At 36.2% G+C, this 16,051-nt stretch overlaps 1 protein-coding gene across 1 annotated transcript in view; it reads right to left on the reverse strand.

Moving 5' to 3' along the window:
* The window catches only part of ZDHHC15 (zinc finger DHHC-type palmitoyltransferase 15), a 95,078-nt gene that overhangs the window by 18,730 nt on the left and 60,297 nt on the right, over window positions 1–16,051 (reverse strand). The window contains exons 4-9 of the mRNA XM_058536212.1: window positions 14,447–14,567; window positions 11,065–11,134; window positions 8,962–8,994; window positions 8,087–8,207; window positions 3,652–3,784; window positions 1,930–2,056 (exon numbers count right to left, since the gene is read on the reverse strand). Coding sequence (XP_058392195.1) covers window positions 1,930–2,056; window positions 3,652–3,784; window positions 8,087–8,207; window positions 8,962–8,994; window positions 11,065–11,134; window positions 14,447–14,567 — 605 coding nt within the window. The remainder of the gene's footprint in view (window positions 1–1,929; window positions 2,057–3,651; window positions 3,785–8,086; window positions 8,208–8,961; window positions 8,995–11,064; window positions 11,135–14,446; window positions 14,568–16,051) is intronic.

Consider the following 16,051-nt stretch of genomic DNA (forward strand, 5'->3'; position numbering starts at 1 on the left):
TGAATGCCTCATTATTTGGCTTGTATGGTAGAAAGGTTATTAGGAGCTGGGGGAAATAGCCATAGTGAGGCATCTCTAAGAGTGCAGATTCTGGGGGAAATTATTCGTATGTGGGATCCACTTTGTAGATATCTATGGTCACTTAGGGCCACCACGTTGGTTAATCTCCAGCCACTAACAGATTCGATGCATTGGAGGAAAGTGATCTGGCCCTGGCTAGAGGGGGTTACAGTTTGAATATTTGAGCCTATATATCTGAATGCTTTCCAAATTTATATCTGTGTGATTTTTGGATTATTCATTTGATATTACCTATGCTTTTTCTCCTGTTCACAAATGTGGTTAATTGAAAATTGACAGATTTTATTGATAGTTCTCTACAGAAGATGTAAGTATACTGATTATAAGTGAATGGGCTTTGATTTTGGTTTTTGTTCTTTATTCCAGAGAAGACTCATTTTAGACCTCCCTTTGAAGTAGTGATAGTGTGTGTGTATGTGTGTGAGTGGGGTGCAAATAATTGCTGGTAACAGTTATTAATCAACAATACCCACGGACACAGTTTTGTCTTGTGATTTATAGCCAAGATAGTAGGATAAACCACAGCTCTTAAATAAATGAGCCTGTAAAACACTAACTGGTACAGAGGAAGTATCAGGGCAATGAGTGAAGGGGAGGATAAAATTTTTCTTTTTCTTTTTTTTTGCTGAGGAAGATTCGCCCTGAGCTAACATCCATCACCAATCCTCCTCTTTTTGTTTGAGGAAGATTCCTCCTGGGCTAACATCTGCGGCAAATCTTCCTATTTGTATGTGGGCTGCCACCACAGCATGGCCACCGACCAGTGGTGTAGGTCCGCGCCCAGGAACTGAACCAAGGCCGCCGAAGCAGAGCGTGCCAAACTTAACCACTAGGCAACTGGGGCTGGCCTAGAAAATTTTTCTTAATTAACACCCTACTCCAAAAAACTTTCCTCAACTAAGTGAACAAATGGATGTATCCCTTTCTGAGGAACAGATCTAAAGGGGGCTGCAAGAAGGCTATAAATAAGCTTTGCTCCAGAGCTAGTTTAGTTGATGGTACATAGATCTGGTTCACAAAGTCACTCAGAAGATACAAGCTCATCTCTTCTTCACTGCTTTCCCTTCATTCCTATTGGAGTTCTAAGAATTACCTACAATCTCTAAATCAATCTTCGTTCTTGCTTTTGGTTTTAATTTTTTTCTTCATAAAAGTAATATAGGCACTTGACCCCCAAATATGAAAAATGGAGACAAGAAAAATAATTTCTAAGACTATTGCCCTTACCACTTACAGCATTTTTTGGCTGTATCTCCCGTGTTGTTTTTCTTCTGTATATATTTGTGCATAGTTTTAATCACAGTGTACATACCATTTTGAATTCTATATATTTCATTTAAAATATAGTAAGCATTTCCCCTTATTGTGACATAGTCTTTATAAGCATTACTTTTGACTACATAATATTGCATCCAGTGAGGAGATATATATATATATACATATATATTCCTATATTGTTGGATGTTTAAGTTGTTTTCTAATTATTGGCTAGAAATAATGCTGTGATGAATATTTTTGTGCCTAGTTTGTCTCTGTCTTTAGGATAGATTCCCAGAAATGGAATTACTGAGACAATGGACACATAGATTCTTATAGTTTTTTGATACATATTACCAAATTCATTTATAAAAGAGCGGTACCAGTTTATACTGCCACAACAAAGCATGAGAATGTTTATTTTATCATACCCTCACCTCCTGATTTGTCTTTACTAACGTAGAAATGAAAAACTTGGGGAATAGAGTTTTACATTGAACTGATACTTGCTGCATACTACAGTCAAAATTGAATTTGCTACTTCAATGCATGCTTCAGCATCATCTTCTTTCATTAGTAATAATTACTTACCTCGACCCAACAGGTATTAACCAGAACTTCTTGTTATCTCCAAACACCTGCTGGATATTTTTGATGAAGCCAAGGTTGAACCCGTTTTTCTCTGGGCCACTTGTAAACACTGGAGTACAGAAGGCCTCTAGGGCAGGGTAGGGGAGTTGAAGAAAAGAGGAAGAAAGCAATAAAGGAACCAATTTCAGGACCATCATGATTTTACAGTTCTCCATGAATGTGAATTGGTTCTATAATATCTTTTTGCTGTGGGAGCATAGCTCCTCATTTTTAATTATTGCTAAATTACTTAGTAAAAACCAGTTTAATCACTTAATACAAAGTAAGTTTGTTGTTAAATACAAAGAATTGATACTCTCTTTTTTAAAAAACGGCAGAAGAAACACATGATGTAGAAATAATTAAGCAGCCACAGGGGTAGTATGTATTTTGTACTGCTGCTTGTAAGGAATGAAAGAACAAATTTAATGGTACTTTATTTGAATCAAAGTGGCAACAACAGCCAAATGGTCTCCATCTTTAGAACTGGAACCAAAGTAATGACACATAAAGAGATGACAATGATATTCTTTGGTTTTGAAACATTTCAGAAATGACACTGTTCACATTGAAGCCTGCAATGTAAGAAACTGAGTTTTACTCTAGAAAAAATGTCCATGGGTGAACTATAATTACCTCAAAGACCATGAGGAATTGGACCATGTTAGTGCACATTAGTTTTGGACACATATCTCATTAAGCAAACACTTTCACTACTGGACTCTGGCTGCATCTGGCCATTTCCCATTTATTCTTTGTTTTCAGACTCTGTTATCATGAAGCTTTTAGCACTTTTCTACTTTGCAGTTGACCTCTAAGCCAAATGTGCTAATCTACCAACCTAGAATCTAAATGCTACATATATATTTGGTTTAGAAAATGAGTGCAAATACTTTCCTAGCTGTTAGCAATATTAGCAAATGAGTTCCAAAAGCATAATGGCTTTTGCACTAAACTTTCCTCAAATCTATCTTAGCTAAACATTCAACACTTAGGCACTTTCTCCTCACTCCTCATGCACTGATTTGTATACAATGAAAATATGTGTTTCCCCATAGATGAAAAAAATTGTTGCACCGGAATTCATCAAAAATATACTTCTCCAAATAACAGCCTAGAGTAGAGAGTAATGGACAGGAAAAAAAAGTTCATTTCTTGTACTCATTTTCTAGAGACTCTCTTGTTCAATGTGTTTATCTAATTCCCAGTCTCTACACAGCTCCTTGATGATTGCAAATATTTAAATGATTTGTTGGTTTGGATTCTTTCTCAGGAACTTGTTTTTGGATGCACTTAATAAATTAGATTCTTCTATTTTTATTGACCTTCATCTCCCCCTTCTGCTGTTCCCTTCTGTACTGATTCTTTCCCTCACTTCCTCATGTGAACAACTTTTAGAAATTTTTTGAGCTGTAAATCTGGGGTGCTATTACCCATTATGAACTATAAAGAACAATGGTCATTTTTGGTTTGGTGTGAGGTTTCACTCTCTTGCCTGTAAGCTTTAGTTACTATGGCTCTCTAGTTTGTAAAATGTGTTTACGTCTGTCTCAGTTTGGAGGCAAGAGATGTCACTGCAGCTAAAATGCTTCACTGGAAGTTTTTCTGTTCCTTAGGAACAATCCACAGGTCACTGTGATATACATTAATATGTTTTTTCCTAGTCTTAATATCCAGTCTTACCTAAGGTGGTTTTGTTTCTGCTGACAAGCCAACAATGGTAACCAAAGAGAATCACAAGGCTGACAAAAAACATGCAGGCCACAAAGAGGAGAAAAAGGACATGGAACTTAGAGCGAACACTGGGCAATTCCCCCTAGAAAAGAAATAATAAACAAACAGAAACAAAGGATTAAAGTGGTAAGGCTTGGCTAGTTTTTCTATATAGGTTAGTACTTTTTTCATATGTATAAAATGTCTAGCTGTAATTTAAAAAGTAGATTTTGTAAAATTTTTACAAAACAGTTCTTTCTGTTGATGACCATTCCTCATTATGGATATGTTTTCACCTTACAAAGCCTAAAATGGATCCTTGCTTAAGTGCAGTTCAGTGTAAAATAGAGTATATAATGTACCAGTTATAAAAGGGTAATGTGAAAAGGATATACTCAGGCCATAATTGGTATGCAATCTCTTAGAGCTTGTACTCCATTTAGTCTGCAAATTATGAATCATTGACTTGAGGTGATCTTGAGGTCATATGGTTCATCCTCTTGTCTCAAGGCGGTTTATTCTGAAATACTTTATATGTCATGTTTCCTTGGACGTATGTGTGTTGAAAATGTCATGGTGATATATGTAGGAAGTTAAAACACAGAATTTTAAAACGTTCTACCTATAAGTCATGACCTGATTTTAAAGCTACTGTAAATTTTGTGTAGTTGTTTTTTACAGCTGAAGTAGAATGTGCTGGTATAGTGCATCCTGTGAAACAGCTGTTTAGATAGTAAAATCAGGCAGGATTTGACAGGCAATTGTAAAAGGAGGCAGGTAAATATTTTTATAGTTAGCTAGGATATCTTATTTTCCATGTGATGCCAGATTTTTTTTCACATGTGGCCCTATATCAGAACGAATTTTCTAAAGTTCTATAGCATGCACAGCATGTAACATTTTGTCTTCTGAAGAGAACCTTAGAAACACTTTCAATTTTAGAGTCAGCAGTTGTGATAATGACTTTTCTTTATTTCCTCCCGTCTTGTGCTGATCATTATTTTGGGGTGCTGAATTGCTTTGAAATATTTCCAAATCCTCTTGAATAATAAAGTTAAAGGTGATTATTGATTGAAGTGGACCTTAACATTAGGATCTGGTTCTACTCCACTTTGGAAGGAGAAAGTGAAGGCTTGGAAACACTTGGCAAATTCAGATAGCACAGATTGTTTTCTTCTCTTAGAGGTTTTTATTCATTTTGATGTAAGGAAATATTAGGAATCTTCCAGAGTGTATATGTTTGTAGGATGAAGATAAGGGGAAATAAGCCAGTCAGATGCTTTCAGCTGAAGGACAGCTTGGGTGAAATTTGCATGGTGGCAGGGCACCCAGGAAATAGCTACCCCAAGGACTTCAACCTTCAGGAACTTTTATCTGAAGCTCCCTTTTAAAATGATCCCTCTATAAAATCTTGGCTTAAGCACTCAAACTGAATTTGACTGGCTTTTGTTTGTTTTGTTTTGAATTTATAGGAAACTCCATGTATCGCTTTGCAGTGGTTTTTGCCTGGCTGGGTTTTTGCTTTCATAATCTCCCCTTTTGGAGTATGTTTTTTACAGATTTTAAAACTTACATTTATTTTGCTTCTTTATCTGTCATGTTTAAATGGGCAATAGGAAATGGCTAGGCAAGAGGGACTGACATAAAGTCAGTTCACACTCTGGTTAGCTGAGCTGCAATTACTCTTATAGAACTCTCTTCTGTCTGCCAAAGCATATCTACTATGTTGTCCCTTGATAAAGTCCTTAATATTTAACCTTTTTTGTTAGAAGAGGATGATGGCTCTATGTTCAAAATTACCTTCTCAGGAGATAACCAGACTAAATTATTCAAAGCAATAACCACCAGAAACAGTTCAGGGAAATACTGGTAGAACTATTATCTTGGTTCTAAAATAATACATAGCCTCTGTGATGAGATTCCTGGTCCAGTGTGGGAGGTGTATATTACTACTTTTTTCATAAGGCAAAGATCAATTTCCTATCAAAGTAGCTACTCTTTAAGTTAATATTGAGAGGAGAGACATGATCTGATGGTCCTCTGAATTCCTTATTCCAAAGGAGCTACAGCTTCTCCACAGCAGGACTGTAACGAGTGGTAGGATATGGTACAGTGTTTAAGATCACTGGACTTAGGATCAGATAGGTTCAAGTCCTGACTCTGAAACTTATAAGCTAAGTGATCCTGAGCAAGTCACTTAACTGCTATGAGCCTCAGTTTTATCATCTTTAAATGAGACTATTAATTCCTGCTTTGCCTATTTCACAAGGTTATAGTAAGGACAGATGAGATAATAGATAGGAAAGTGCTTTAAAAATGGTAAAGTACTATACAAACGGAGGTTGCTGTTCTTAGGAGCACAGCTAGTCTCTTTGATACATGGCTTTTAAAATACATGGTAGTGTTTACTTTTCATTTTAAGGGGAGACTCAATTTAAACTGAGAAAGCCATCTCTAAACCACACCAAAGTGCTCTCTGGCTGGAGAGACTGCAAAGTATGTCTATGAACTGTCAATTCCCTTTTCATTATGAGGGTAAGCCAAGACAGGTTTCCTCGTCTCTCATCTGTCAGGCATGAGCTAGTCTATTGTGGAGAAAAAATGAGGGAATAGGAAAAGAACAAGGCTATGTTCACACCTGATATTGCTTGTGAATACTATCATATTTCTGGTGATTAATTCATATCCAAATATTATCTTTCAAGAGTAAAAAAAGCATACAGCACCTGACTGGCATTGCGGTATTTGATTATTGCCTGACTAGGAGGGCCAAAGGCAAAGTGTGTGAAATGCAATGTTGTTTACTCTGTTATGAGAGTCAAGGGTGGTTCTTAAACAGTAGTCTACTGTGTTAAGGACCAAGTAAGGTCTGTAGTGGAGACAAAGGCTGACATCTTTCTCTGCTGAATTGTATGCAGTAGATTTTCTTTATGTTCAGGGTAGTAGCTCAGTGTGTGAATGGAATGCCAAACAGGTCATGGAAACCCGAGCAATAGATAAGAGATCCTGTGCAGTGGAAAGGAGCCAAAGAAAAGACACTAAGATGGTAAAGCATTTTGTATTTGGGAAAAATTTATGAGAAAACTTCATTTCTGCTTATACTTTTGTATCTTTGAGTTAAAGATTTTGATATCCATTATATAATTCCTGATTCTTAAAGTTATTAAATATCTGAATTGATTAAGCAAGTTGAAGGGAGAATGGAAAGCATATATCATTATAAATTTCCATACTATATTTTCTACACTAGTAGGGATCAAAGTACTAATTAATAATTCAAATATTCTCAGCTATTTAGGTTCTCACTGCTTTGTCTCTCTCCTTCTTTCACCAGTTTATTATAATCTATATTCTGGTCACAGGATTCACTTTCTTTCCTTGCTGCTTTACTTCTCCATCTGAGGTGACATATTCCTGTTATACAGGCTCTTGTGCAATTCCTAAAGTAATTACTAGTAGCTCTGCCCACATCTGTCTTTTGCTATTCAGGTTCAGTTTGGACAACACTCATCATGGAAGGTTATGATGTCTTAGAAATTGTATTGAAGTTGTGAGGAAGGGACGTCTTCTGGAGTCCATTGGCATAAAATAAAAAAAAAATTCACTATACTCTGCAAGACCATGTACACATAAGCAAACTGAAAATCTGCCTTCGATTCTTTTGGGAATAGATGGGATACGATTGATGTCTTCAAGTAGAAGAAAGATGAAAGTAGGATTTTTTTCTTAGATTTTATTATAATTATTTGAATCATGTTTTGAAAGGTAAAGTACTTTCAACATCTATTTCATTTGATCTTAGCAATGAGCCGGTGAAGGACTTAACAGAGCCAGTATTAGAAGTCAGTTCCCCTAATTCCCAACCCAGTGTTTGTCATACAAAGTCCAAATACAATTCCCCATTTCATTTTGGTCACATGTGAAGATGAGTCAAGGACTCTTTCTGTTCAGCAGGAATTTTGCAACTCTCCTTTGAACAGGGAATTAGAAAGTATTTTTCTAACAATGAGGGAGTACTTTATTAGCCTTTTTCTTAGGAAACTAGGGATTTAGAATTAGTTTCAACATTTTTCAAATCTATAATTGGTAAGAATTGGATTTTTAAAACTTGACTAGAAAAGTACATTGTAAAGAATCAGAAAGAGTCAAGAGGTTACGTTCCTGAAGGTCTTAACAAGATTCTCATATATGATAGAAATTTGTTTAACTGGAATCTTTAAATAATAATCTTCTAAGTCTAAGAAGATTTAACACACGTAACTTGTTTTTAGTGCCTTCCTTTCTGGTTACTTCAGCATTAGCTATTTCAAAATGTAAAAAAAAAAAAAGGTAAAGTAAACAATGTCGCAGACAGGAGTAGGTGTGTGTTTGTTCCAGGGGGAACCTTCAGGATTTTTTAACTTACTCTCCAGTATTTGATGAAATAGCTGAAGACTGTTGTAGCAATGTACAGGCAGTAGAGAACAGAATAAGCTAAGAACTGAAGGAAAAATTTGTAGTTGGAAAATCCAATGCAGTTGTTAACCCTAAAAAAAAAAAAAGAAAAAATAATTTGAAATCAGGACCAATGGATTGAGAACATATTGATACATAAGTGAACTAAGCAATGGAAATATGTTACTCCTGCTGCTTCATTATGTGCTGTGTAGAAACTCAACAGAAATAGAAGTCCCTTAATAGGAACAGACTGGAAAAACAAGTTCATGTCTCACTTATTTCTTCTTTCATTTACAGGCACAGAGACACGTGGCCTACCTAATAGTTCTGGACTGGTTCCTGACACTCCCAAGCAAAACTGGATCTTGGATGCTGAAAACCTATTACAATCTTAGTGGCTACACTTAGTAGAGTGTGGCATGTTCTTTTTGTAGTTAGATGATTTCACACTGGTTCTCTAGGTCAGACATACAAAATTTGGGGAAGACTTGCTGAAGTTAACAATCTAGAGTATTTCAAACATCCATACAGCTAAGAACAGAACTGAATTGTGTAATGTCAAAGAGGAGAACTATTTGTGCTCTATTTCATTACTATGCCCAATTACTAAAGCTAATGGACAAGAGACTATTAGCTTTGTGAGTCCGGGAATTCACTACCATACCTTTGGTGGTATATTTATTCTTGCTTTAAAATGTTATGCCTCCTCTGTTTCCCACACAAATACAAAGCCCAGTGAATTATGTTAGCAGAAACAGGCATGTTACAACTATGCTTAGGAAAGTAGGCATATTGAACAACTTTGACCGTTTTAGAGGAGAGAAATGAATCAAAGGGACATACCAAGGGCAATGATGGTCCATTTTTAATACACACCTACAAAAGGGAGAAAATACAGTGTGATCAGTGGGGCTATGGAAATGAAGCAACATCTCATAATTGAACTAAAGGTCTCACCAGTATTTTTACATGGTACCAGCACACTCATTCTTAGATTTCCACTATAGCTACTCCAAAACTATTGTGTCCTCAGTTATTCCTAGGATGAGCCAATCACAGGACTTTATAGGATCATGCTGGCAGCAAGTTACATGCCTAGAAGCCCAACCTTTAAAAGGGATTGGGAACTCTAGGATATTGATACAGAGAAAAAGTCCAAGATATCTACTCTCATTTTGCTCAATACTCAGATTAATAAAAGTAAAGAAGAAAACATATGGCTACAGCCTGTGTTTGAATCAAGGGTAAGAGAAATAAGGGTGGAACAAGCACCCAAGAAGAAAGACATAAAGATTATATTTATTAACACAAAAATGGGGTTTTACAAAGCTGGAGCAATTTGAGTAACAAAATAAAGTACTACTGAGTTATAACCCAAAATATAAAATGATTACCCACGCCTACCTACTGATTTGAATAAATAAATAAATGAGGGAGAAGAGACAAATCTCCCACGCAGAAGAATTCCAAATAATTTATGTAGATACTCTGCCTTCAAGGAGGGGGAGCGTTAAGTTCTCATTCTCTTAGCATGGGCTGCACATAGTGACTTCCTTCCAAAGAGTACAGTATGGAAGTGGGGACAGGGTAACTTTATAATGGAGAAATATGACAAACACTACCTCAGCCAGATGATCAAGATTAACATTGCAGTGATAAGTCATGTTTATATTATATACTCTTGATATGATATAATGAGAATGGCGCTTTACCTCTATGGTCTTTCTCCCCAAAACACGTTATCCATGTCTAATCATGAGGAAACTATCAGGCAAATCCCAACTGAGGGATAGCCGACAAAATACTTGACCGTTAATCTTAAAAACTGTCAAGGTTGTCAAAAACAAGTAAAGTATGAGAAACTGTCATAGCTAAGAGGAGCCTAAGAAGACATGACAACTAAATGTAATGTAGTATCCTGGATGGGATCCTGGAACATGAAAAGAACATTAGGGAAAAACTGAGGAAATCTAAATAGAGTATGGACTTCAGTTAAAAATAATATATAGGCATACTTCAGAGATATTGCGGGTTTGGTTCCAGACCATTGCAATAAAGTGAATATTGCAACAAAGTCACATGAATTTTTTTGTTTCCCAGTGATATAAAAATTATGTTTACACTATACTGTAGTCTATTAAGTGTGCAATAGCATTATGTCTAAAAAAACAATGTACATACCTTAATTAAAAAATACTTTATTGCTAAAAAATGCTAACCATCATCTGAGCCTTCAGGGAGTCATAATCTTTTTGCTAGTGGAGAGTCATATAAAAATGCAATATCTGCTAAGCACAATAAAGCACAGCGCAATAAAACAAGGTATGCCTGTATCAATACTGGTTTATTAATTGTAACAAATGTACCACATTAATGTAAGATGTTAATAATAGGGGGAATTGGGAGTGGGACATATGAGAACTATCTTCACAATAATTCTTTAAATCGAAAACTGTTCTAAAATAAAATGTTTTTTTTTTTTTTTTTTGGTGAGGAAGATTGGCCCTGAGCTAATATCTGTTGCCAATCCTCCTCTTTGTGCTTGAGGAAGATTGTCCCTGAACTAAGGTCTGTGCCAATCTTCCTCCACTTTGTAGGCGGGATGCTGCCACAGCATAGCTTGATGAGTGATATGTAGGTCTGCACCTGGGATCTGAACCTGCGAACCCCAGGCTGCCGAAGCAGAGGATGAACTTAACTACTACACCACCGGGCCAGCCCCTAAAATGTTTATTTTTAAAATGGGGATTTATTTATCTTTCCTATATTTAGAATAGTTTGAATCATCATCATCCCTGTGAGGGTGTTTGGCATGTGCTCATTATGATCAAAAGGAAATGTTCTTATCTAGGCATGGTTACATGCCTAGGATCAGTAACTTTGTCATCTAGGATCAGTCACTTTGTCGTCTAGGCTCAGCCCAGGGTAAATATGGCTGTCACTTACATGGCACAGACAGAGCAGTGGTGGCAGCGATCTGGCTTGATCAAATGGCACCGGTCACAGAATCTTACAGCTAAAGGAAAAATAAGGTGGTTAGCACTACTTAGGGCTCAATATGACACCATATATCTTACTAGCCTATCAGGATGGCTTGTTATACACTGACTACAGGTAGTCAAACTCATCTAATTTCAAGTTAGCAAGCAAAAGGTAGATCAAATAAGAGAATTATGGTATGTATTTTTTCCCTGTTGGATCAATCTTTTTTATCTATTTATTTATTATTTATTTATTTATTTTTCCCCCAAAGCCCCAGTAGATAGTTGTATGTCACAGCTGCACATCCTTCTTAGTTGCTGCATGTGGGACGCGGCCTCAGCATGGCCAGAGAAGCGGTGTGTCGGTGCGCGCCCGGGATCCGAACCCGGGCCGCCAGTAGCGGAGAGCGCGCACTTAACCACTAAACCACAGGGACGGCCCCTTGTTGGATCAATCTTGAAAGCACATTTTGGGGGATGAAGGTAAGGGGAAAATTTTTCATATCCGGGTATCTAATCATAAAATTTTGTATTATAAAACAAACTATATTGTTAACTGCTCAGCGATCTTGGAAAAATCATTTAGCTTCTGTTTACTCCAACTTTCCTATCTAAAAACAAAGATTCACAATTTATCTGTTGTCTCCAGAGGTTAGATTGTATGAGGTAGATAAAACTCCTAAAGCATGGTAAAGAGAGTGGTTCTTAGAATAACAATTTGGAGAATAGAAGAGACATTCTAGAACAATTAGTTCAATTGACCATTTCACAGAGAAAGAAAGTAAAAATCTGAGCCATAAAGGTCACACAGCAAGTGAGTGGCAGGGCTATGACCAGTACAGCTTTTCTGACCCCTTAGTTCAGGGTTCTCTTCATTCTGTAAGTCTGATACAACAAGTCATTTCTCTCTCCCTCCCTCCTTCCTTCCTTTCTTTACTTCTCTTAGATGAAAGGCATTCTCCTTTCCTTCTCATTTTCTCTATGTTCATTGATAAGAGTATGACTGTGTTTAATATGATTATTATTAAGTATAACAACTAAAATTATGAATAATTTGAGATAATATAATAATTTCATCTAAAGTGTACATTAAGCACACATAACTGATTCAACATAAGGGACTGCTAATTAAGCAGAGTTTGTGTTCATTTCCAGCAATGGTGTGGGGGTGACCAAAGTATGAGTATAACTGAGGCAAGGAGGAAGGGAGAGGGACATGCATGTTTGGGTCCTTCAGCATGTTTTTAAAGATATGGTCAATGCCACTGCCCAGTTTAAGCCACCATCATCTCTCACTTAGACAACGGCAATAACTGCCTAATTATTCACTCTGCTTTCATTCTTGCCCCCCACATTCTCTACAGAATACCTGGGTGATCTATTAAAACGTGAATCAGATCATACCACTGTCCACTTAAAACCTTCAATAGATTTCCAACACCCTTAGAATAAAAGACAAACTCCTTACCATGGCCTGCATCATCTGGCCTCTGCCTGCCTCTTCAACCTTAACTTGTACCACTGTCCATCTACTATACTCCAGTCACAACGTCTGTCTACTCTTCTAATACTGCAAGCTTGCTCCTGTCTCAGGGCCTTTTGTACTTGCAGTTCCTTCTGCCGGGAACTCTAGTCCCTCTGCTCTTTGCATAGCTAGTTACTTCTTATTATTCAGGTCTCAGATCAAATGACATTTCCTCAGAGAAGCCTTCTCTATTACTCTATATCATGGGGGCTGCAAACAAACGTTTAAGGGTCTAGGGAATAGTGAATAGTGAATAGTGAGTGCAGTAGCCATTTGGAGACTGTGGGAGAACCTGAGAATTCATGCCATGTTTAAAAAGAGCAGTTACTACTCAGCTCTAGCTAATTTTTGCCATGTGAAAATGCAGATCAAATGTTGCCAGAGTATCTGAGTTTTGAAGAGAAGCCACAAATCTGGATTTTCATGTGGAAATATTCTAATTGTTAAAAATTAGTAACAAATGCAAAGTTTTAAAAGACGTGTTAGAGATCAAACAAAATATATCTCTAGGCTAAATTCATCCAGTATGCCTCTAGTTTGTAACCTCTGCTCTATCACATTATTCTGTTTATTACTGTTTGAAATTCTATAGGTAATTTCCTGTCAGTCTCCTTTTCACCATATTTCAGTATGCATAAAGACTTTTAAAAAATCATAACCACCATGACTAATGCTCTAATAAAATTAACAATAAGTTCTTAGTATCATCTAATATCCAGACCATATTAAAATTTCCCCAATTGTCATATGGGATCTTAATAAATATTTGTTGAATAAATAATGATAAACAGAGGAACATAGATGACTAACAGTATACTTCCCAAAGCCTTGAAATGTGATCTTTCTTTTAGAAACATTAGGATGACTTGTCAAAAGAGCTTTGGTTTTCAAATTTTAAAAGGCGGAGAATTGGGTCAGCTAGTACCGTTCTAGTCATGCAGATGGAAACTAAAAGTAAAACTCCATAGTGGGTATCTACCTAAGATAAATGAAGACATATCTATGCACAAATACTCATATAAGAATGTTCATAGCAGATTTACTCATAATAGCTAAGCACTGGAAACAACCCAAACATGCCCAAACTGGTGAATGGATAAACAAACTATGATATATTCATGCAATGAATTACTACTCAGCAATAAAATGACTGAAATACACAATATGAATGAGTCTCAAAAACATTATGCTGAATAAAAGAAGCCAGCCACAACAGTACGTACTGTATGATTCCATTTATATAAAATTCTAGAGCAGGTAAAACTAATCTATGGCAGAAAACTATCAGAACAGTGGTTGTCTTTGGTGGTGGTGGTGGAGTCGACTGGGAAGGAGCATGAGAGAACTTTCTAGGTTATGGTAATATTTATAAAGGTTTTGGTTACACAGGTGTGTACATTTGTTGAAACACTGAATGGTATACTTACGATTTATGCATATTTTAATGTAAATTTCACCCCAAAAAGAATGATAAAATATTTAGGTGGATATGTGCTGATATCTGCTACTTTGAAATGCATCAAAAAATAAGATGGCTTGGCGGATGCTAGATAGAGGGATGGATTTGTGGACAGATATGTGATAAAACAATATAGTGAAATGTTAGTGGTAGACTCCAGTGGTGGATATACGGATGTTTATTATATAATTCTTCCATCTTGGAAATTGTTGTTTGAAATTTTTTATAATAAAATATTGAGAAAAAATTCCCTAGTGTTTTTCAGAAGAGAGGAGAAAAAATGGGGCTAGCCTGAAGACATATATGACTTAGTTCTGAGATCCTTGCTGATCTGCCTCTCTTGCTGACTTTGGATGAACTGACCTCCACTTCCAGTTCTTGTGTAAACTGGTAGCTTTTTGGCCATATCAACGAGCATCTGCTTCTGGACCTCAGGTCTCTCTTCGTTTTCAAAGCGCTCCTTGTCTGTATAGGACAAGTGGAACTGGAAGCAGAAGTGAGAGGCAAGACTTTATTTTCCAAGGTTCACAGAAAAGATTAAAAACAACAACAATAACTATTTAGATGAAAATATTTGTTACCTACCCTTGAAACCCAGGTAACAATTTGGTTTATAACTTTCTCTGGATAATTATCTTATCTGGCTTTTATCTCAATTTTCATAATTCTATACGATACATAGCATAGTTTTATAAATAAAGAAAATAAAACTTAGGGAGATTAAGTATATTGTCCATGATTATACTCACTCAAATAGTAAGCAGCAAAACTAAGTCCCAAACCCAGTTCACCTGACTCCAAGACTTGTGTCCTTTCCACTCCATTACACTCTAATATGACGTTGCATACAGATGTGTGACACCTTGCTGCCAGGACTCTATTGATGATTAACTTTGCTTCTTATTAAGTTGTATTTTTCATAGGTGACACTCTTGGGGAAGCTGGATGAGACTGCTAACAACATTGTCTGTATATTCCAATCTTGCAAATGAGTAGAAATGTGGATATTCTCACTATTTCTCATATTTTTAGTCTGGTATAGAGCTTGTTGCCATGTTTGTACCACACTTTGCTAATCTTGCAAAAGATATGCCAATGATTTTCCAAAGTAATACAGACCTGAAAGCTTTCTTCTGTCTGGGCCAAAGGGTAGGCAGAGGTAAAAAAGAGAACGATCTGTAGTCAGATCTTCTGGGTTTAAACCTTATCTCTGCCACTTAGCTAAAAAATCACTTTGGAAAATGAGACACTCTCAGTTTAAGTTTCTTCATCTGTTAAAATAAAGGAAATAATACCTACTTCACAAGATTGGTGTAAAAGTGCTGGATAACAAAAAGTAATTAAAAGTCTCTTTTACAAGTCCAATTTCTTAAATCATTTAAAAATATTTGATACTGCCAATATTTTAAATTTTAACTATTCTAGTTAGTGTGTAACGGTATCTTATTGTGATTTTAATTTGCACTCCCCTGATTACTAATGACATTGAGCACCTTTTCATGAGTTTATTGGCCATTTGGGTATCTTCTTGTGAAATGCCTATTCAAACCTTTTGTCCGCTAAAAAGGAATTGGGTTGTTTGTCCTTTTTTGTATTGATTTGCAGGAATTCATTATATATTTTGCATAGTAGTCCTTTGTTGAATATTTTCTGCCAGTCTGTGGCTTTCCTTTTTACTTCCTTTATGGTGCATTTTGATGAAGAGAAGATCTTGGTGCGAATGTAGATTTATGCAACAACTTTGGAAAATTGTTTGGAATTATCTACTTAAGTTAAATATATGCCTGCCCTATGACTCAGCAATTCCATTCCTAGTTATATACCCAAGAGAAATGAGTATGTGTGTATATGTATGTGTGTGTGTATGTCAAAAGATATGTACAAGATTGCTTATAGCAGCTTTATTCATAATAGAAAAAAATGATAACAACCCAAGTGTCCTTCAACTGGTGAATGAATAAACCAACT

This window comes from Diceros bicornis, chromosome X, assembly GCF_020826845.1.
Source record: "Diceros bicornis minor isolate mBicDic1 chromosome X, mDicBic1.mat.cur, whole genome shotgun sequence".
NCBI lineage: Eukaryota > Metazoa > Chordata > Mammalia > Perissodactyla > Rhinocerotidae > Diceros > Diceros bicornis.